Here is a 23,099-nt window from a genome sequence, read left to right on the forward strand (position 1 = left end):
AACTCGGGCCGCCGTTTTTTTTTTTTTTTCTTTTTCAGCCTCAGTGCCGTAATTTCGTCTTCACCAGAGCTTCTTCTTCTTCGTAGCGTGCAGCTCCACTAATGAAACAACAGTGATATCCATTACAATAGGCATCAATGAAGAACAGTTCCCCAAAAAACGAGCTGTTTTCGTTTCGTTCTCTGTGCACTAGAGGAACTGTTATGTGATCTCGCCAATTGACACCACCAGGGCGGACAGGGTTAAATGTCAGGGCAGTAAGTGAAAGTTTAGTGAAAGTTTGGTAACACAAGCAACAGTACTTCGACTTTGTGTGTGTGTAACTTGCACTTTACAATGGAGCATCAATTCTCAATGTTTGTTTATACTCTGTTTATTTTTCTTGCTTCGTACTGGCTTCGGCAACAAGTGCTGATAAAAGCGGCACCTAATTCTGTTATTAGTCCGTGCTTTTTGGGTACAGTTGTGTCAGCGTTTTATTCTGTCAACGTTTTTCGGGATGGTGCGCAAGGGCCCATATCCCGTTTGTAGCATGCTCTAGAGCATTTGTCGATGTTGCAGAGAGACCTTCCTTTTCCCGCCCTCCGCAGATGGTTCAAGCCCGCTGCGAGACCGTCCCGATCTACCTCACGGCCTGCGGTCCGCAGACCACCCCGACTCTGGCGGCGGCCCCGCCGCGATGACACCGACACCGCCAACGGTGGCCACCCCACTCCTGCAGGCGGGAAACGGCGAGCCTGCCGCCGCAAACAGTGCCTTGGGAGCCCTCGAGTGCCACGCGACGCCCCACCGGACGGCGCGGCCGGAGGGCGCCTCCACCCCCGAGACGAATGGCGTGCTGCACCCCGACGACCAGGAGGAGGCCGCGCGGCATTCGCCCAGCCCCTGCCGCACCTCCCCTCCCCCGGCGGCCAAGACGACGAGTGCAATAGAGAAGAAGAACCCGCTGACCGGCTGCCTCGAGGGAGGGACCAACCACATCGGCTCGGCCGGCGAGGATGCCCGCGAGGTGGCCGAGCGGCGGCTCTCCCCGCCCATGGCGCGCATCATCTCCTTGGACACCGTCACCGCCAAGAAGGCAGCGTTCGGCCCCGTGTTTGAGGTCTCGGAGGTCGACGTGCCTGCGGCCTTGAAGCTCGGCGGCTTGGTGGGTGGCAACCACCGTATGCCGCTGCTGATCCCCCAGGGCGGTGGCGGGGCGGCCTTCCGCGGCGACGTCATGCTCCGGCAGGAGTACGCCGCCACGCACCACCACTTCCACTGCTCCACCACGGCCAATTCCGTCCTCAAACCCGGCATCGTTCGCATGAACCGGCTGAGGTTTGGTGCCGCCGCGGGCTTTGCGGCGGCGGCGGCGGCAACGCAGGCGAGGATGGAGGCGGCGCCAAGCGTGATGGTGAAGACCAACGGCATTGCGGCGTCGCCGCCGCAGAACGAGTGCGACTCGACGATGGACGCGGAGTCGAGCCTCGACTCGGACGACCTCGTCACCAACGGTCCGACGTCGACGACGCCCGTGTCGCTGTCGTCGTTGGCCTGCGTGACGTCACAGACGCTGTCGGCGACAAGTGCAATTGTGTCACGGTCGGACGGGTTTTCCTCGGACCTGCCCGCGTCGTCTCGGGGCGTTTGTGACTCTGCGTCCAACGGCAACGCGGAGTTTGCCGCGGTTGCCGGCAGTGACAACGGTGTGACGACGACGGGGCGGACTGAGGAGGGTGGGGACAGTGTGTCGCCGGACTCGAATCACGAGCGGCTACCGCAAGACAGGTTAGACCCCGGTGACACGGACAGCGACAAGAACGGCGACGGGGAGGCCAGCCCAGCCCTGTCCGAGGGAAAAGGTGAGAAGCTTGCCCTGCCAATTTGGCAGAAATGCCTAGTCTTGCAAGCCGACTTTGACTGCATCCTCTAGTACGGGATATGTGCATCCTCAAAGTACGCGTGTTGGTGCCAGTGGAGACTTGCAAGATTCCTCGGTTAGTGAACTCAGTGGGAATGTTTTGTGCAGCTCTTCTTCTGACAGCCAAGTACGGACGGTAACTGCTGGAAAGCATTCATGTTGTTCCCAGTAAAAATAAAATGTTCTTTACTCTGAGACGAAAGGCCGAGGTCCGGCTAGTTGTGGTGATAGCCGTCCAGTGCAAAACTGAGTCCTCTTTAGGAGTGTGGCCACTTATTTATTGTCCTGGCTGACCCATTATTGAGGTGATCTTCATTCAAGTGCTTGAGCTTTGAGGTGTGAGGGAAGCCACTGTCCACTGATCAACCTGAGATGCCTGTAGGGGGTTTCTGTGTCTTTAGGTTTATATCAACTGCCTCTTCCTTCTTCATCTGCTGTTTCCCAGTAATCTTTCCTGCTAAAGCATAGCTATGCTGATTCAGGGAGGTCTGTGTCAAAACTGGGCCTGCAGACTCCCAAAAGGAAATAAGCAGCCGAACCACCGTGTCATGACATTGACGACACAAAAACGGTGCTTGCAATCTTGGTCTGTTGGCAACAGGTTTGAAGGGACACTATATGGTGGAAACAAGTTGTCCGTATCGATGGATTATGGTGCCGAGAATCTATATACACCATTCTCGCAACTAGCAGTTGTTTAATCGGGCAGAAACTGCCAGAAACGTGAAAACACGCGTTGACACCCCGTAACGCATTTGGGTACTTTGTTTTGTGACGTCACAAAAGTTGTGAATGGTGAGAGTTCACCGGAGAAGCATCTATAAATGTTTTCCTCAAACGAACAGTTCCTAAGTGGTTGAGCTCGGGAAATAAATGTAAATCAAAACTTTCCGTTAGCCGATGTAGTTTAAAAAACACGAACACGGACTTTACATTGCAAGACAGGCTGCTTCTCTCACGCTTGTCAGCCATCATGCTTTCAGTTTCGTTATGGAAAAGCATTGGTCCGCAATTATTGGAGCCAGTAACGTATCACAGTGAACGCTCGAGCTTCTGCCAGCAATATCCCTGGCAGGAAGTGGCAAAAGGAACAAAATGCAGGTGGTTGAGTGACCGGCTGAGCTTTAATCCGTTCTCCATGCGGGATATTGCTATTGGTAAAGTGTGCCCGCACCCATTAGAACGTTGTTGCTCTTGAAAGGTTAGGGTACTTACTGCGGGGGTTATCCGATTGACCAGAACTTGTGCCTTTCTGTTTGCCATGCGCCACTGCTTATAAACAATCCATGAATTGTGTGGGCATAGCTCTACCCTTGTTGTGTTTGGGCCCGGCTGAGCCTTTGCCACGAGGACTACTTGAGACGGGTGCGGGGAAGCGAGCGTGTATTTCATGCTAGGTTTCTGTGAGAGAAGAGAGTATGAGATCTAATCAGCAGACTAGGTGAGATGAAGACACCTTAGCGACACCTATCCGGCGGTCACGCTTGCCATCCTGATATTTGAAACTGCGCTTGTCACTTCTGAACTTGTGTTACCGCCGTTATGGGGTCCGGGTGTCCAGCTTAGGCGGCCGGTTGAGCGTTGAAAAGCCTTTCTCGTTCCGTTAGTGACATAATAAAAGTGAAAGCCAGCCTCCTTGGCCAAAGAAACGTTCTCGCGGGTCAGCCATGGCTGGAAGCTGTAAAAGCAACCGTTGCCAGTTCGAGAGCGCCTTCCGCCAACCATTACACTCTAGGCGCCACCATGCCTCTCTCCTACTTTGTGACGCGATGTCTACGTCACGAAAAAATCGAAAGGGAAGGAGGGAGAGATCCCCGCTGTATTTACTTATTTCTCAGCAAATAACGCATCGTTGCTCGTCCAATAAAAGTAGAGTGCTACGATACATTTGATTTCGTTCAGCCTTTGGTGTCGCTTTGAAGTCGCAAACTCTGATTTCTTTTCTCTTTGTGTGGGTAGTGTTGTGTGTCCTGTCTTTCCAACAGCAAACCTTGATTGGCTGTCCAATGTTACTAGGAGATTTGGGCTACTACTCATTAGCCACCACTCTACTTATTTTGAAAAGCTCGCAGTGAGAGAATGCAGGTGGTGAAGGCAACTGGAAAAACTTAGTTGTAGTTTCCACATTTTCTCAAGGTGGAGGAGAAGGAGGAGGAAAGGAGACATGGGAACATAAAGCACCAAAGAGAGGGGGGTGAGAGGTGGAGAGTTGAGGAGGGGCCAGAAGGGAGGAGAATGCAAGGATAGGAGAAGATAGTGGGTGTGAGGGGAAGGCTAATTAGAGGGGGAGTGGGAAAGTGTCGGAGGAGGACTATGAAGATCACAGGGGAGGGGAGAATTTTAAAATTGTTTTTGACGTGAGGGCACTTGAAGTACGAAAGCGTGGATTACAAAATGTTTTATTTCCTCCGTTCACGAGTTAATTACCAACACCGATGAATGTGATAGTGGGGCTGGGGTGGATTTGTTGCCACAATCAGTAGTCTCGGACTGGAGCAATGGCCCAGCACGGCGGATAGATATTTGTTGCAAGTTAACCACCTGTAGCCTGCCTTATTCTTGCAGTTCTGTTGAGGGCTGCGATTCTCCTAAAGAATGCCGCTGAGACAACTGTAAAGCGTTTGGCTTTCAGCGCAGTGGATTCACCTGCAGACTCCTAAGCGCTTGTCAAAGTTCTCGAAATATTTTTCTTTCTCTTATTAACTCTTTCGTTACTGCGGAAAAACGGCCGATTTTGAGTGCTTCCACAAAACTATTTTTTTCTCTTGAGCTAGTGGACACATTTAGCATTGCTATGCATGTAATTGTAGCTTATAGATTGCTCTTACAAATGCATACCAGCAGTTTTGTAAAAGGTACAATTACTTACAGTTTATTAGTCAAATAATCAGAAAAAAATGCACAAAAAAGTATACCCGCAACGTATATAGGCGATTGTAATGAGCCTGAAAATTATTTTAGGAATTCTAAGATATACAAATTGTTCCTACATTTCTTGGCTGATTCAATATATATATCAACGCTGTACACCAAGGTTTGTATTTTTGTGGGCCCGTCAACCTAGCGGAACTGACGGCTGTGCCACTCCTCGAAGCCACTCGAGTGTAAGTCGGTCATGCATCCAAGCACACTTTTTTGTGTTCTGACCCAAAATCCTTTTACTTTAGTGGTAAAAAACCAGAAAAAAAACATCCAGCGACCTTGAGAAGTGTTGCGCATCGCTTTGTAGTGGTAATCTGGCACGAGTGCCAGGCTATCATGAAGGTGATAATGTGATGACGCGGCGCATTTGGCAAAATATCCCTACCATACATTGTCCAGACACTACACATCAATGTGAAAGCCGCAGTCGTCAGATAGGAAGCCCGTTTTGTTTATAAATATGCCCAAATACAGCGAATGCCGTTTTCACACAACTCGCCACTACCGCAGGTCCAAATTTCACTCTGGCGCGGTCTCTGCACGCGAAATATCAACAAAACATAATAAAATCGAAAAATGAGTTGCCAATAAATACACCAGGTGGCGTTAGTTGTCCGCCAGGCGCCGTTTTTAGCTTTCGCGGGACGTTTGAAATCATCGGACTTCCGTGTCCGGTGGCCTATGGCGCCGTACGGAAAGAGTTAAAGTACAGGCTCAATGCAACGCAGTAGATTGTTGCCTGTTCTTTTAAACCGAAGTTAGTGGCAGGCATTGCCTTTTAATGTCTGTGACAGTGGCAAACCAGTGATGACCACGATAATTGTGTTGGTAGGACCAGCTGTTGGTTAATGGAAAACCAGCATTGCGCTGTGATTGCACCCATCTGCAGGTTTTCTCGCTCTGTGTTGCCAGTACGGAAGGGACATCGAAAATTATTTTGAAATACCAGCTGGTCTGGAGAAATATGTAAGATTGTCAAGTAAAGGGATCAGTTTTTGTGCAGTCTTTCTAAAGAGCGAAAATGTGGAACAGCCATCGCTGCCACGGACCATTTCACCAGGCTCAGAGCAGCTGTGGTAAAGAAACCATGTGACGAACAGCACAGCAATGTGTCTCCGCATCTTTTTGACAGAGTTGTGCTTAAGCATCAGCAAATGAAAATAAACCTTGAATAATTTCATAGACAAGATGAGTTTCTGCAAGAAAAGTAAACTGCCACTTTTCCTTTTTCCTTTTTTTGAAATCATCCGTATAAGTCGTTACATCTAGTTGTACAATCTAGCTTACGAGCCAGATGGAAGGGAACTGGAATGAAATTTGGGATGAAGTCTTGAAAATAAACATCTCAGTTAAAATAAAAAACTCAGAGGCACTGCTTTTTTTTTTTAGCTTAGCTTCCTCTATTACAAGCAGGAATGAGACAGCTGCGCATATTGTGCAGTTTTGACACATCTCTGCCATGCTGCTCCCTAACCATGAAAATCGCAAAAATCGCGCCAAACTGCTCCAAAACAGACTGAAAGGCAAGGATTTTGACGCTTACATCAGTTTTGGTAAGGAAAAACGCGAAGTTGATAAGGTGGTTTTTAAAGTAGCCCAAGCTGTTTTTTGCGGGCGCGGGGTATTGCTTGGTCAGCTGAGCCCTCATTTTCTGCCTTCTGGTCACCTCTTTTATTGTAACTCGCTCGCAAACGTGCAAATGACAGAAAAAGAAAAACGGCGAAACAAAGCAAATGATAGTTTCTGTAACGTGATTGGCTCTCCAGCTGAGTTTGCTGGAACGGTCTTTTAAATTGTGTGTGAGGGTATGATCATAAATCCTTATGCGAAGCCAAAAATAGCCTTTAAGTCTAAAAATGAATTTTTAAAGCTGGCTTAACTTTGTTATAAGCGAGGAAACATCGCCAAAATGTAAGTTGCATTGTGGAAAGGCTCCATAAACAGTGGTGAGAAAAAAGTTCGTCTAAGTCCATAGATAATCGCACTTATAAAATGAATTTACAGATCTTGAATGTAGCCTTTCTAAAATAAATGGGAAAATGGGTAGACAAGTGTCGCCTCCTCAGGCCCAATCTGTGCAACTTTTATAGGGTGTGGTAAAAATAACACATTTGTAACACCAGTACGACCCCATGAGTTTATAAAAACGTGAAGTGGACGTTTCTATAGGATTGTGTTTGAGGTGCAGCAAACAAGAACTTAAAAATCACTATGATGATCGACGAGGGCAAGAAGTGATGTCATAGGTCATCGAGGTGGGTATGGTTTTAGTGCAGTGCTCGTTTTCTCGGTCAGATCATTGTATTGTGCAATACCGTACAGCATATCGTACAGATCATCGTACAGCCATATATACACATGGCTACTTTCATTAGGGCATCTTGTGGCTCGATGATGGAGGCGAAAAGCGAAAAACGCCCGTGTGTTGAGATTTCGGCACGCGTTAACAATACTCGGGTAGTGGAAATTCATCTGGGGCCCTCCACTACAGTGTGCCTCATAGCCAACGGGTAGCCTCGGCGCATTGAGCCCCGTTACCTGAATCTGAAATGGTCATTTTGCACGCTTTTGCTGCAGTATGAACCTCTTGTGTATGTTAATTTCAGCTGAAGTCGGTGTATTTGAAGTTGCTTTCTGCAACGAAGCACCTGTTTTCTAGGCGAGCTAATCTATCAATCCAGACAAACTTGTCGTTGCTTGTAATGTCCCTTCGATAAACTAGTTTTTTTTATCGGCACGTGTAATGCTAATTTCGAAATTACAGCCATCAGGGTGCAATGGTTGGTGGGGTGGGTCCCTGCAAACATGCTGCTGCCCAGAGGTTATTTGAAACCATGCTTTTTTCATGTTTTCCTAATGTAGGCGCAGTAAGTAACCCCCGGCTGTGCCACTAAAGCAACTTCTGGCTACTGCAATGTGTCCTGAAGGTGTATTTACCATATTTACACGATTGTCAGTTGACTCGAACTAGGTCGACCCCCCAAAATCACATATCTCAAAAAAGCGGTTTGACGTTTCGGTACCCCTACGGGTACCTTGATCACAATGAGATCAAGTCAAACCGTCAAACCGCTTCTTTGACTTGGTCAGTGACCTACGTTTCATTGTCACAACCATGCTCTTACCTGACCAGACGGTATTCCGTCAAACTCTGGACTATATCTCAAAAAAAAAAGAATGTGAGCGCCGCCTAGAAAATCATATCATCAAAAGAGGCTCTTCTGTCAACTACCAATATGCTCCATACAGTGGCTCTTCCATCAATGATCGATGCTCCCACAAGAGCCGTGCACTCGTGTGCGCAGTAGATGTTAAAAAAGAAAACCTTTTGTATAAGCACGTGGAATAACCATGCGCTGTGGGTTGAGTGAAAAACTTTATTCTCAATTAGGAGAACACATTCGCTGCGAGATGACAACCATCGAAGCTACCGGCAGTGGCCACTGCCGTGCGATACCAAAACAAACATGACGGCTGACGGAAGCGGCCGCTCGCGATTTCGTTTTATTTGCGAGTATGTTACTCGCATTCAAGAAGCCTTTTGTTCGTCTCGAATTAACAAAATAAATATTAGTGAATCCCCTTATTCAATGCACGGCGCTAACCTAGCCACAATCGCATCACATTGTTTAGTACACTTCCGCACACAACGATGGGAGGTTAGTCACTGCGTTCGGTGGACAAATGGCACAGATCGGAAACGCCAACTTTCAAAGTTGGTACCACCTTTATTTATTCCAGAATATGTGCAACAGTAAGTTAACACGCTACACTTCGACCATACCCATGGAAACGAAGTTGCTAAGCTTCCCCACCTCGTAGCACCCCTGATTTCACGTTTCTCTTGCCGTTATTAGCGGTACACAGTTTGATTTCGATTCTAAGTCGACCCCCCAACAGTGGATTGACAAATTTGAAAAGAAGGGTTGAAAGGCACAGAGCAGCAGATGTACGCTTATGCTGGTAAACCCTTACCTAACCCACAAATTATTTCTAGACTATCATACCAAATTTCCAGATTTCTTCTTCGATATTTTTCTTACGCAAAATGAATTCCTGTATTGACGCTACTACAAGTAAATAAATAAATAAAACAGCTCTTTTTCGGGAGATGTTGCCACCGAGTCACCATTTTCAAGCTGGATACATGGCAACGGTGCAAAATATGTATTTTTTGTTTGTTTTTTGCGATACTTCTGTTGACGTCAGGTGTTCGAAATGGAAACTGTCAGTACATTGCCTTTGGGGGTAAGAGCAGTACGGCATCGAGCTGGAAGACTTGTTGTTGGCTGTAGGGTGAAAATTATAAGGAAGAATACGGCTCGGGACTCGAGGTTAAACAGTATGATTGGCAGTGTCTTCTGCCCTAATCAAGCCATATAACCATACAGTTTCTGGAGAAAAAAAAAAGAGCGCTGTGAAGGCACCATAAATTATTTGAGTTGTCAAAGGTGATTGCCCAAGAAGGAAAAGAGAGATACGTGTACCTTTGTAGTTGCAAGGCAGTACACTACAACGCAAGCCTGATTCAGGACCTCTTCTGCAGTGCGGAGCTGATTGTTTGGATTGTTTCAGCATATTCTGGAAAGAGCCAGCCTTTGTGCAAAAGTTGTGCCTTGAACGAACGCGGGTTTTAACGAAAAAGGGATCCCCCGCCAAAGAAGGTAAAACTGCCGCTGGTGCTTCAATGTGAAATAAGTGCAGGAAGAAAATGAGGAACAGCACGGTCCTTGCTTTGTTAGTTCCAAATCTGGAGGCCTTCTGTCGCACGGAGACTCTCCCAACAGTTTGGTGACCTGCCGTGCGCTCTGGAGGAATCTATCTCATCATTCTTAAGCTGCGTGTTTTCCATCCCCCTCCTCCTTCCAGGGAGCTCTGTGCTGCCTCCGAGTGAAGAGCCCAGCAGCAACATTCCGCCAGACCGGCCGTCGTCTGCACCGCCACCCACCAGCACCAGCACCGCTGCGGCTTCCCCCCCACCGTCGTCGTCCACCCCGGAACCCGCCGTGGTGGTCTCTAGTCAGTCGACGGCCTCCCCTCTGTCCGAGACGGCGGCGCCCTCCTCTCCGCTCGCGGCCGGCGCCTGCCCACCGCGGCCGTCCTCTTCCCCGGCCACCTGGGACTGCGCTCCGACGGAGGCGGCCACCGCCGCACCACCCCGGACAACAAACCCCCAGCCTTCCGACAGCGGAGTGGTGGGCGTGCCTTCCAGCACAATGCAGGTGACCGTCTGGGTCGGGGAAGGGGGAAGGGCAGTGGTCACACAAACTTCCCTAGTTGCGGCTAGGTGAAGGACGGTTCCTTGCACGGCGTGGAGGCCACCCTGGTGGCAGGTGGTCGCCTGTCTCCCTAGTTGCAGTTTGGCAGATGGTGGATCCATACAGAGGAACTTGACTGAGAGGCATGCCTTAGAGTAGCGTGCCTCTCATGTTTCAGTTTGCTGGTGGAGGGGTAGTGTGTTTCCATAACTGGAGTTTGGCAGGGGATGGTTCTCCACTCGGGGGAGGAGCTATTTAGTTGGCGTTTCATGGAGCGGTTCCTTGCACATTGGATGAGAGGTCATACCTCCTCAAGTTCGTCACAAGTGCATTAGTGAAAGCAATTTGGGCACCGATTAACAGGCTGTCAAAATCTCTTTGAGAGTCTCCCCCCCATAAGAAAATGTCTTTTTCTGAAGTCTCTTGGGAAAGTGGCCACGACTTCTTGCGTGCTATCTATAAGAGTTTTTTTTATTTGAAACATTTTTATGCAACCAATTAAATGGGCTAAAAAAGTACTTGCCATTGTTTGCATTACTCGGGCCAGTCTGGCTGCACAGTACTGAAACCATTTTCTGTACAATCAGCTAGCACCGGAAAGAAGTGATCAGAGTAGCTGGGACGTCTTAGGATTGCTTGCCTTGCGAGCGAGCAAATCGTGCAACCTCCTGGGTGGGTGTAGTACCGTATTTTCACGCGTATAACCCGCCCCTGCATATAATCCGCACCCACCCCCACTTTCAGCCCGCCGGGAAAGGAAAAAAAAATACTCGCGTACTGCGCGCACATTTGATATAGCAAAGGCTGCACCAAAGCTACTCCTCAAGCAGCACGTCACATACTATGTAGACAGAAAAATTGTATATTTAGCAAGTAGAATACACTGACTGCAAGGCAGAAGTCACAATTCACTCAGGGTCACTGCTCTCGCTAGAGGTATCACTTGAGGCGCAGTCCTCACTGTTGTACACAAGGTCATCTCCACGGCACAACGCACATTGCTGTGAAGCTGCACTAAAGGAAAACCGCGCGTATTATCCGCACCCCTATTTTGCCACTGAAATTTTCACATTTTTGGTGCGGGTTATACACGCGAAAGATTGTGTCTTTTTGTGTGACTCTCTTCCCTATCGGTATTTTACTGCTCTCCTTATGTAGGACAATAGTAGCAGTGGACCCATTGTAGATATCCTCTAGTATTCTTACGTAATGCTCGTCTACACCCTGATTCCGCAATGCCTGAATGACTGCTGAGGTTTCGGCACAGTCAAATGCTTTCTCATAATCTATGAAGGCCATATATAGGGGTCGAGTATAGTCTGCGCAATTTTATATCACCTTATTAATAGTGTGGATATGGTCCATTGTTTAATAGCCTTTACGAAACCCTGCTTGTTCATTGGGTTGACTGAAATCTAAGGTGGAAGAAATTCTGTTAGCAATTACCTTGGTAAGTACCTTGTAGACAACTGACAGTAAGCTGGTCGGTCTGTAATTTTTCAAGTGCTTTGTGTCACCTTTCTTATAGATTAGGACCATGTTCGCATTCTTCCAAGAATCCGGTACACTCGCGGTCATTAGGCATTGTGTGTACAGGTTTGCCAGTTTTATTAGTACAATTTGCCCGCCATCCTTCAAGAGGTCTGCTGTTATCTGATCCACTTTCCTTAAGGGCAACAGTGGATCCCCAGAGAAGGTAAGCATGGCAGGGGGCAGCAGAAAGTTAGGTGGGCAGATGGGATCAAGAAGTTTGCGGGGATAAATTGGTCGCAGTTAGCACAGGACGAGAATAATCGCCCTGCAGTGGGCGCAGATAGGTTGCTGCTACTGATTATGATTATGATGATGATACACGCGAAAATACGGTATTTGATTTGTGGGCACAAGCGGTGATGTCACATTGGACTTGTCGCTCGTAATCGCTGAGCGCCGTTTAGATCAGCGAGCCAGTCCCCTAGATTCAGTGTGTGTAGTAGCTCGGTCGAATACGCCATTTACCTGAATCGCCTTCTGCGGATCGCCCGATTGCAGGTTCCAGGGGGACGAATGATCTCGCCTTCCAAGTGGAGCGGTGACCCTCAGCAGCGGCTTACCTTCATCCTCAAGGGCAGCCTGCCGACCGGAGCCTCTTCGTTGTCATCCACCGCCCCTACTCACCCCATGCTGGCACTCCCTGCCGGCGGCGGCGGCAACGCAGCGAAGCCGGTCCCCATGCAAGTCGTGTCGCTTCCGCCGGGCACCTCCAGTCTCACCTTCAAGTCGTCGCTGGCCGAGCTCGTGTCACCGCCAAACCAAGTCGCGTCGAGCGGCTCTGTGTCGCCGCCTCTCCGATTGGTCGTTTCCAAGGTGGCTCCGATGAAGGCGGGTGATGTCAGCAACGCTCCAACCGCATCGTCATCCTCTTCGCCGAACAACACAGTTACGAAGTCGGTGGTGGTGGCTGGTGCGTCTTTGCAAGCCAGCGAAGAGGCCCCAACTTCGACGTTGCCGGTCACCGCTCCGTCGTCAGAGGCCGTGTTGTCGTTTTCGGCGAGTGCGGCCGTGTCTGAGCCGGTCGCAAGTGGTGTCTGTGAAGTGCCGGTTGAAGCTCCCGTAGTATCTCGGGAGCAGGCCGTGTGTGCAGTGGTGACGACGACGCCGTCTGTGGTTGTGACCGTGGCGGACACGCGTGCCGCCGGGGCGGGCGGTTCGGGAGAGTGTGTGGTGGACGACGACGACCTGTTGTCAGTCTTCGACCATCCCGCGGTGGCGGCCAGTTGTGTGACGACCGGCAGCGACGAGTTGGCGGCGAGGTTGAGTCCTCCCGCTACGGAGGCATTGGCCAACCACGTGGGGTCGCCCCCTCTCCCTGACTCGCTGTCGAGCCTGCTGGATTTGGCGAGCGAGCCGCCCGAAGACGACGAGAGCGAGGCAGCGAGTGCGCAGGGCTCTCCGCTGCTGGAGGCGCTGGTGAACCACAGGGACGACGAGGAAGGGGCGCGAGAACACTTGGCCGACCTGGAGTTGCTGCGGTCGTGTTCCGGGGCCCTCGTCATCGCTCCTGACGACCTGGGAGAGACCGGGCGACTGCGGAATCGGCGGCGAGTAACCCAAGGTGGGCGACAATTTTACCAAGATAATAGACCTGCCTTTATCAAAATAGAGTGCTGACTACGTCATTTGCTCAAAGAAGCAGTTGTGGCACGAAGGCTTGAGAGATGTATTTTGATGCGGCACTTGGCTGGCCACAACACGAGCAATTAATTCTGCAATTGATTAGGCTTCATATGTATGGGCTACTGTGGGCAGTTGTTGCCAGCTGAGTGAATGCGTTGATAGTTGGGAGCGCGTTCGAGTGTGGCTACCCAAACACGAGGTCATGTTGTTTAGCGTAATGTGGTAAGTGTCTTACAACACATGGTTTACAGACCACCCACAAGCAAAATGGAAATGGTGTCGGATGGTTGGGAAGGGGAGGTTTCGGGTATTTGCTGTCTGCACGGCAACGAAACATGCAGGTTATTCACCAAGTGCTTTGAAATGTTTTCAAATGCTAGCTTTACCTGTGTCGACATTTCGGAACTGTCACAGTGGCTCAGTGGCTAAGGCGTAGTGCTGCTGAGATGAAGGATGCAGATTGGAATCCCGGCCGCTACTTTCCAGGTGAAGGCGAAAAGCAGGAGCGCCTGTGTGGCAAGATTTCGACGCACATTAAATGTTCCCAGGTGGTCAAAATTGGCACGTTAAACCCCAGAATCAGTCACTCAGTCAGATTGTCAGCCATTGATTGGCGTCTTAGCCAGCATGGGGCACCGAACGGAAGCCGCAAAGGGATAGACACAAAAGCTCGAATAGTCGCTGGCCTCCGAGGCTCACACCGTGGCTCCCACGCATTGCCGGCTGCAGTGCTGTCCCCGATCCTGGTGGAAGGCGACGAGGAGGAGGGGACGCCCCTGCTGGCCGCCTCGCCGTCTGACCACTCGAGCGAGGAGGACCTGTCGCTGAGCGAGCTGGCGCACAAGTCGCGGGTTCGCCATCCCCCTCCTCCCCCTCCCCCCTCCCGGCCAGTGCGGCAGGGTGGCAAGGAGAACGAGGCGCTGGCGGCGCTGGACTCTCCGGCTCCGACGACGCGGCGCGAAGACGGCGGGCCCGGCCGGCCGCGGCGGATGGCGGCGGGCGGCGTCGAGGCGGCGTCCCGGGTGGCGGCCCGCTTGAGGCTGGGGCAGCAGCAGCAGCCGCAGCCGGCTGTGCCACCAAGCCAGCAGCCACAAGCGCCGGCGCACCTACCGCCGCCGTTGGGCGGCCCCACCGTGGCTCCCTTGCCGGCCGAGGAAGCCCTGAGGAGGACGACGGCCGACCGGTCCAGGCGGTCTCCGGCCACAAGTGAGTGAGCAGGGCAGAGGGTGGGCTCTCACCGGCCTTGGGTCCTGTGCTGCGCATCACATCACGGCTTGGCCAAAGCAGATTGAGTGGGAAAACTACCACGTGAAAAACTTTTTTCTGCGGGCCTAAGTAAAAGATATCTACTGAGGCAAAGAAACAGATCTGAATGCAAAATTTAAGTCGCCCATTGCAAACTTTTAGTCATACGGATATCTGGATGTCTTGCGAGGTGAAAAAAAATTAAAACAATTATGACGTATACGAAATGTTGGCACAGTCGTTAACAAACAGTTCAGCAGAAATTGGTAGCCTAGCTTGAGCTGTTCATCAAGGCAGGACCGCAGCAGGTGGTTGCGGATCTCTGTAGAGTTTCAACCCAAATCTATGTCTGGATCCGTTCCAGTGCGAAAAAACCAATCTTCGCTGCCCAGTTGGCATTAAATCTATCGAAATGGGCAGCAGTGGGCTGTTTTCAAATTAGGTAACATTTGCAACGCACATAAAACTACTGAACTGACCTGTAAAGCGAGTGAAACCAAGCCAGTGATCAAAGGCAAACGACAATTAGCTGCCACCGTTGTTCTAAGCTGGTTCCTGTTATCATCAATGACCAAATTGGAATTCCGACTATCTGACAGCATCCACGGAGTGGTTAGTGGCGTTGTCATTGCACAAACCAACTCCTGAGTGTAGCTGAATACTGATGTTAACTCCACAAGTACAGCGCCGGTGTGTAAAAATTGCTGCTATGTGGAAGAAGAGTGTGCTGTACAGAAAGCTTAACTGCAGTTCCCAAACTGTGAACCAGGAATCGTCAACGCGTGACTAAAAGCGCTGAGGGAGGTTTTGAAATAAGCCTTTGAATGTATCGTTGATGAGGCAACTGTAATTGAATGCGGTAGGAAAAGTTTTGAAGGCCGGAGAATGTTTTTTAGTCTGCACTGCTATTCTGAATGTTTGACGTGCGTAACTCAGTCAGAGCGTATTGTCTCGTAGAAGTGCCGGAATTCTCTATTGTGGAGCTCTGCTTTCGCATTGTGCGTGTTACATGCACGATAGACTGACTGACACACACTCCCCACGTACACTCTCTGGCCTATAAAACACCAAGTTAGCTGCGCTCGCGTCTCATGACAAGCGGCGAATTGGCGTTTGTGCTGTGTTGTGTGGCAGATTTCGCATTTTATAGCTTGCTGTACTCTATGCGAAGTGGGTGTGTTTTCACTTAACCGGATATTTCGGGGACGGCAAAAAGAGTCTGTTCCTTTTGTGGACACGACGCACGTGAATTGATGTCGCCTGGTTCTCTCCCCCTCCCCATCGCAGCGCCAGTCGGTCGCGACCATCGGTCACCCCCGCGGCAAACGAACCAGCGCAACTTCCGGCGGGACTCGGAGGTCAGAGACGAGGACGCTGTGGTTGTCATGAAGAGGAAAACCAGGGCGTCGGGCCCCTCCACGGGTGAGTCGCCCTGCCCGCACCACTGGCGCATTACTTAGAGCCACCCGGGATGGGCATCTAATCGTAGCTTCAGCACATCACTCACACTATTCGCAGTGTGTGACGATTTTTCAAGCGAGGCAGCCAAATAAGGGGGAACAGCAAGTGTTGCTGCATTACTTTCGGAGGGTGGCAAGGTGAGCAGGTTTGCAGACACGTAGTTAAGTTGGCACGGGGGTCTTGGGGACCGAAAAATTGCCCAAAAAAGCGTTTTTTTTTTAGTTATCACTTCTCTCTTGAGGTGCACAGTTTTTTCTCCAGAAATTTTGTACTTCGGACAGTACCAGGTACTTATGAAAGCCATAGAGGCCCAATTTCAATAAAGAAATCACAATTTTCCCACAGGTTCCCACTTTTCCACCACGGGTGGTATCGTAGTGATACGAAATTCCCGAGAGGTACATCCCAGCATGTAGTGCAGCCAGGAAGATCATTTCTTTTGCACTGTGAAGCGGAATGTTTAAGCCATCCCATAAGGAAAGCAGATTTACCATTTTGTGTTTCACTAGTTGTTGAATTAGCGTTATCTTTAATTCGTTAGCAGTAGTAGTTCAAACCTAGAAGTTAGAATTGATGTAAACATGTACTTGATTGCAAAACAAAGAAACTGCTTCCCACATTTCATTCTCCACAACTTCTGGTATCTATTCATGCCTTGCTGGGTATCTTTTGTTGGATAGTTTTTTTTTCCTATTGTTCTCAAAAACAATCAAGGAAGATTTTAATTAACTTGAAAACTGCTTACCTCAAATAAAAAAATGAATTAGATATTTGAATTTAGCTAAAACAACTGAACGAGCCCATGAAGTTTCATTAAAATTGGTTGGAAAGCAAAAAAACAAAGATAGTTTGCAGCAGTTTGCAGACTGCTTTGTTGCCTCTTATTACCTGATACAGCTATGCATGAAAAGGGTTGCTCATTTTCGGGTAAACCCTGATTTTACCTGATCTCTCCCTGAATGTAGCGATCAAAATAGCATTCCGCGCAATTGTGGGCTAACAGTCTGCCGTTCTCAACCAGCATTTGCTGGAAGCAAGCCACACAAACACAGCTTTCGAACTCGTTGAGTGTTGGCGTGACTCTGCCGCTCGCTACCCCAGGTTGGCAAACGCTGCACTGACATTGTTGCGCCTACCTAATGGAAGCGGTTATGTCGAGAGAAATTTCTCCCGGCTGAGATGCGTTCAGCGATCGGACAGGTCTCGAATTGAGACAGGCATGTTGTGTGTGCAGATGATAGTGTATGTAAACAAGGATGAGTGAAAAATCTTAAAGTTATCAATGATCTTTACTGTCATCATTACTGATTCGTTTCCAAAGAAACTCCAAACACCAATTTTTATGCGTTAGCGTTTAAAAGCTTGTGATACATATACTGATAAACTAAACTGAGTGTATTACTTAACACATCTGCAGAATTAAACCCAAAAAAACCCCTGAATTTTGCAATGGTTTTACAAAATAACCCGTTTTCTCCCCGATTATCAGTTTTTAGCACCCCGATTTTAAAACATAAAATCTGAAAACGAACAACCATATGTATGAAGGGCATTGGCTTGGCCTTCTGGAGCAGATTTTCTGGTTACGTGGAGAAACTTTAAAATTAGCTTGCGCAGCATTCATAGTGAGGTTTCATGCATAGCTTGACGTGAAATGCGAAGTGGTAAATCGCACGCATGCACTCACGAAGAAAGTAGTTTCGCATTCAGATTTCGCACCTCTGACATAAATGCGCTGTTGCTTGGTGATGCTTTTGGCCTACTGCTAAGAGTCTGAACGCAGCCATGCATTATAGCAGCCTCTGTTTGTTGTTGTCGCGTGTCATTTATTCGGACGAGTCTAGGTTCACTGATGTCCCCCTTCCCTCCTCCCCCGTTTTGCAGATGCCCAGCAGGAGGCGGCAGCCCCAAACAAGCGGCGGCGCTACTCCAAAGACAGCCATAGGTAGCAACCACCCACGGGGCCTTAGGAATGCAAAGAAGACACACACGTTCACACACGCACACACACACACACACCCCGGTCGACGACGACACTGTCGCTGTGTACCAACACCCACACCACTGCTGCTACTGTTGTACTACTACTACCTGCTCTGTACCACTACTAGCGCTGCTGCAACCGCTCGGCTGCGTCCCTGGCCTCCTCGCATATTTTCGACACCTGGGGAGCAGGGAACGCGCATCATCTCTCTCTCTCTCTCTCCCACTACTCTCCTCCTGACACCGCTTCTTCATCGGGCCAGCCCTTTTCGTTGCCACATGGCCGTCGTGTGAGGGTGACAGCTGCGTTCCTTGCGCGGGGCATGTTTTCCTCAAAGACTGCGCTCTCTGGACATCCGTATGGTTTTTAACTCGTTGCTGCGGCGAAGGCGAAAGCACACGTAGTCTTGCTCGGCAGATGTCTCGGAGCGTGGCCTGCGAAAGCAGTTGGGTTTGCACAGCTGGGGACCGACGCCTCTGGTTCGGCACTGTTGTTTCGTATTCGACCAACGCGTGTGCGGGTAGCGACCAAATCGAAGAGTGGACACAGTGAGAATAGTGAAATCAACCCTTTCATTCTTTTGCGCTGTGTGGTAAACGTACGTAATTATTAATTTCGTTATTTGGGCAGCCTTTATTTATAAAGCTCGGTTGCAGGCAATACGGCGGCTGTTTGCAGTGGCTGATGGAAGTAAGCTCCTTCAGTGATGTCATATTGGCGTACAGTGTAATCGTATGGTACCTTGTGCCTGCTGTCAAAATGTTCATATTTACCTATGTCAAGGTTGGTGTCTACTTTGTTATGCAGGCGAAAAGTGGTTTAAATCTGTTAGAGCCCTTCCGCAAAGTTGCCATTTTGAAAAAGATCGTAAGGCGTCATCACTTGGGCTGTGGAGGAATTGTCAGTTTTGTCCATTTTGTGTCCGTTCCAAAGTGTCCACTTTGAGCGAACCCTGATTGGCTGAAAGCAAGTGGCTTGAATGATCGCATACATCAATGATCGAATACATCATGCGATACATCATGATTGAAATGGACATTTTTGAAACGGACACAACTCGAAATTCCGCCAAACCAGTGGTAACCGGTGTCCAGCTGTGCATATTTAGCCGAGGGACTCTTCATTTTCATCCGCTGTGCTGCAAATCTCGAGGAGCATCTTTCAAAAGTTGCCCAGTTCCTGCGTTTTTCTTTCAAGAAAAATGACTAAGGTGAGGGAAAAACAAAAGAAGACACCCCAGAACACAGAGACAACATTAGTGACTAAGGCAAGGCCTAGGTGGGTTGCGCTGCAATGATTTTCCCCCTTTTTGTTTTTCCCGCCTTCTCACCCCCTCTCCCTGGTCAGAACCCAAGAGAGAGAGAGAGGTAGGGGAGTCTATACATAGGAGGACAGGATGTACTATATCTGTGTACAGAAATGTGAGTGACAAGAGAGAAAAGACGGTAGACACGCGTTATATCTCTGCTACCCACGAATTTTTCCTCCGCCTATTCTCCGATTTTTTTTTTTTTTTTAATTCTTGTCATTCACCGTTTTCTTAGCTGCCTTCGCAAACGTGTTTTTCATAGGTGCGTGTGCGGACGGGGGTATAGAGAACCCTCGCGGCGTTTTTGTTTAGTCTGCGCACCTTCGCTGCCATTGCATTGTAAATATATCATGCCACAAACACATTGTAATTGTACAGAGTGCAGAAGTTCGTCTCTCTTTCTGTTTTTTTCTTGTTACTGAAGGCACAAGAGCTGTGGGGGGAAAAAAGTACTGTAAGATTTCGTTGTTCTCCAGTTTGCTCCTGTCGCGGAATTTTTTTCTTTGCGTGTCCATTGTGGTGAGAGCATTTCACTTTCTCGGCGACGCAATGTTGGCTTTCTTTTTTTTCCCTCGCAAAGCTGCTTATTATTATTATTATTGCCCCCTGTACATCGAGAGAGTCACCCCTTCGTCGTTTTTTTTTTTTTTCCCCTCCCATATCTTTCACCTGTGTGGGAAAGGCCAAGAGAGCTTGGAACCGCCACAGGTCATCCATGCATATGGCGGGCGGCGCGCCTTGGCTTGGATTGCGTTGGCCTTGTAAATAGCGAGAGGAAAAAAATAGTGATGCAGTGTTTGTGTTTGTGACAACCTTTTGTAATTTTTTTTTTCCCCCTGTTGTCCCATTCTGTCTCATTTTCTGCTTAGTGCCGTTGGAAGTTCTTGCAGAGTCAAAGAACCGTAGTACTGTAATGATACATTTTTTTCGCCCCCCTCCGCTCCTGTTTTTGTTTGTTGTTGTTTGGCAGGTTCTTGTGTGGGAGTCTGTGCGTTGTACATTTAACACTTGCTTGTTCTCTCACCCCCCCACCCCACCCCACTCTCTAGTTCGCCGTTTTGTGCATTTGTTTCGAGTTGCGAAGCCCAGCCCTCACCGTCCATTGTTTTTATTTTTTATTTTTTTCAAGCCAAGTTGTTTTTCTTCTCACCCTTTTTCCTTCCCTCTTAGCCATCATCTTCATGCCAGATTTTATCAACATGCGAGGTACGGGGCTTGGTTGTTCTTCTGATCATGAAAGAGGCTTTCACGGAAACAAAAAGAAAAAACGAGTGGGATTTTTGAAGGTTTTCGAACTTAAGCTCTGTGGTTTAGTGAAAGCTCAGTGTGGAAATAGTTTGTAGAAAGAGGACCGGAAATGGAACTCTCTCTATTTTTGGAAACTAAAGAGAGTGTCGCCCCCTTCCTTGCACTTTCAAATCCCGAATCACCAGCTTCCTTCTTTCCTTTCTTTCTTCTTGTTGATTGTTAGCACTATTTAACCGCATTGAGGTGCACGAAGAACAAATTCACAAGCTTTTTTCTCCTTTTTTTCCCTCCCCCTTTCGATGCCGGCTGTGGCGTCTGCCATTTCATCCACATATTCATCGATACGACATTCGCCCTAAGTTAAAAGAAAAGTTGGTTCCTCTAAAGACAGTCGGGAAATCTCGTACTTGGTTGTCGTCTTGGTCTCTGTGGCCTTGGGTTGGGTGGAGCCACGTTTTAGAGGCGCATCCACGCTTTAATTTCAAAAGCATTTCGAAATGCATTCACTGTTTGTCTTTCTTTTTAGCTCTCCAAAGTTGAAGATTGGTGAGAGATCTTAAAAGGCTGTTTTAAACTTTCCAAATTAAAAAAAATTATTATTATTTTTTTCGTAAGGGGGGTTTTATTTCGGCACTCGTGGAGGGCTTGTGCGATGGATTTATTTGGGCAACACTGCTTGTGAACGGCAAACTCTTCTAGATCTCGATGTTAGGGTCAGAGCAAAGGCATGTGCAAGAAAAAAAAAAAACTAGGCATAGAACTTGCAGTGGCGCGATCTCCACGAGGAGAGAGACAGCTGCGTTGTTCAGCAGGACACAAAAATTTTGAAAAGTTGGAGCAGGAAAAGTAGACTAATCTTCATCTAGCTAATGATTGTGCGATAGCGACCGCGAGAACTAAAGATGCTACGCCACGTAGCTGTACCAAAGCATTTTCCAGGGTCGGTGGGAGGAGTTGCGTTTAAATCCAAAAACTTTGGATTTAAAGCCGTTACTTTATTTTTTTTTTCTCTCTCTCTCTCTGCTCTTCAAGCGGTCTCCCAGACCTCTTCCTTTCCCCCTGACTTGAGCTGTACGTAGGGCTTGCACGTCGGCCTGCCATTTACAGTCGCGCTCAGTATGAACTACAACACTCACTATTATTCGCTTGGTATCCGGGGCTCAAAAATCAAGTACACAATTCTCTAATGCATCGAGCCTTATACTAACCTAAGGGAAGAGTTGTTTTAAGGATATTGCCTGAACTTTAATGAGCGTTGCAGGTCTCACTAAGCGCGACTGTACTTAGGATTGGTTTCCTTCTCCCACCATGGTCTCTCTCCCTCTCTGCCCGCCGTACAAATTACCTCTGGGCGGAAAGATTTCTCCTGCGTTCAAGCTTGGATGCAAAGGCCTTACGACGATGCAGAGATGTTTGCCATGCTTCTTAGCAGAGTGGCGACACCCCAGTTTCCCAGTAAAGCTCTGGCCCAGTTTGCCGTCTGCCTCCTGCTTTTGCTCTGACGACGCCGTTGCTTGATGTTTGCACCTGTATCGTTGCCGTTGCTCATTTGCGCCGTACGTGTCCCAAGTTTGTATGCCGCCATTCATCCACACTTCTTATCCTTTCCAACAGCCCCGGGCTCTTTAGACAGCATCATTTTCTCGTTTGCATCAGTGTAGACGGCTTTGCCAGTGGGCTTCTGCAAGTTTTCCAGGTGCAAGTTGCGTTTTGCACCTGTGGATTGGATTGGATTGGCTGCTGCCTGTGTGCTCCTACAAGCTGACTCCAGTGCCCCCACAGTTGACCGAAAGAATGCTCTGCGAATTTTAGAATGAGTTGTCGAAGTATCTCGTAAAGTGGCCTTTGAGAGAAATCTTGAGTTTCCCTTAAATTGCGAGTCCCGTACCGCCGGTTTGAAGTTTGGCCTCACTGTCGTGTAGATAACGCTGCTGCTTGTGCTACAGAGTTACAGCCTTCGGAGACGCGTGATTACAGTTAGTCTCTCATGTCCAGATGTATTGTGGGCTCCTCTGAGCTCAGCTTACCAAGTGCTTAAGAAAAAAAAGGACTTCAGCGTCGCAAAGCTTCCTTGCCTTCACTCCTCTCCCACTCCTGTCTGCCCACCTGTTTTTAATCGTCCCGGTCATTCTTCATCTTTCTTTGGCTATTTGTTGTTGTTGCGTCGATGTTCTTTTTTACCACTTTTTTTTTTCCGTCGGAATCTTGTAACTGCCTTGTGAATATATTTGTACATTTGCTGCAACATCTCTGTATAGAAGAAAAAAAAAAAGAACCACAGACACTATGCCTGCAGATTGTAATGAAGAAAAAACTTTTTATGGTTTGTTGTGAGTTTTCATACCGGTATTAAAAACTGTCACTTGAACACATTGGATACAGATTTTTTTTTTTTAACCTTGTGGTTGCGAAGTAATGGTGTGGTAAGGCCGCTTGATGCCCAGAAACTGTCATTGTTGTCTTTAGCAACATAGAACAGGGGTTGGCAATCTTTTGAGGCAGAGGGCAGAGTTTTATGAAGCCGACAACGCGGGGGTCAGATGGCAAATGGGGGGGGGGTGGGGCACCTGTTCAAAAATGCAAGTCAAGATGTTATCTGGCAAAGTATGAAGA

At 48.7% G+C, this 23,099-nt stretch overlaps 1 protein-coding gene across 1 annotated transcript in view; it reads left to right on the forward strand.

Annotated features, from left to right (window-relative positions):
* Positions 1-22,854, forward strand: part of LOC144159282 (uncharacterized) — a 34,997-nt gene extending 12,143 nt beyond the window's left edge. Inside the window, exons 5-10 of the mRNA XM_077690675.1 lie at positions 591-1,844; positions 9,695-10,047; positions 12,115-13,177; positions 13,969-14,445; positions 15,772-15,906; positions 17,830-22,854. Of these exons, the coding sequence (XP_077546801.1) occupies positions 591-1,844; positions 9,695-10,047; positions 12,115-13,177; positions 13,969-14,445; positions 15,772-15,906; positions 17,830-17,894 (3,347 nt within the window). The 3' untranslated portion in view covers positions 17,895-22,854. The remainder of the gene's footprint in view (positions 1-590; positions 1,845-9,694; positions 10,048-12,114; positions 13,178-13,968; positions 14,446-15,771; positions 15,907-17,829) is intronic.
* Positions 22,855-23,099: the final 245 nt, after the last annotated feature.

The sequence above is a fragment of the Haemaphysalis longicornis genome, unplaced genomic scaffold, assembly GCF_048455015.1.
Source record: "Haemaphysalis longicornis isolate Haplotype H1 unplaced genomic scaffold, Haemaphysalis longicornis Haplotype H1 scaffold_10, whole genome shotgun sequence".
NCBI classification, from domain to species: Eukaryota; Metazoa; Arthropoda; class Arachnida; order Ixodida; family Ixodidae; genus Haemaphysalis; species Haemaphysalis longicornis.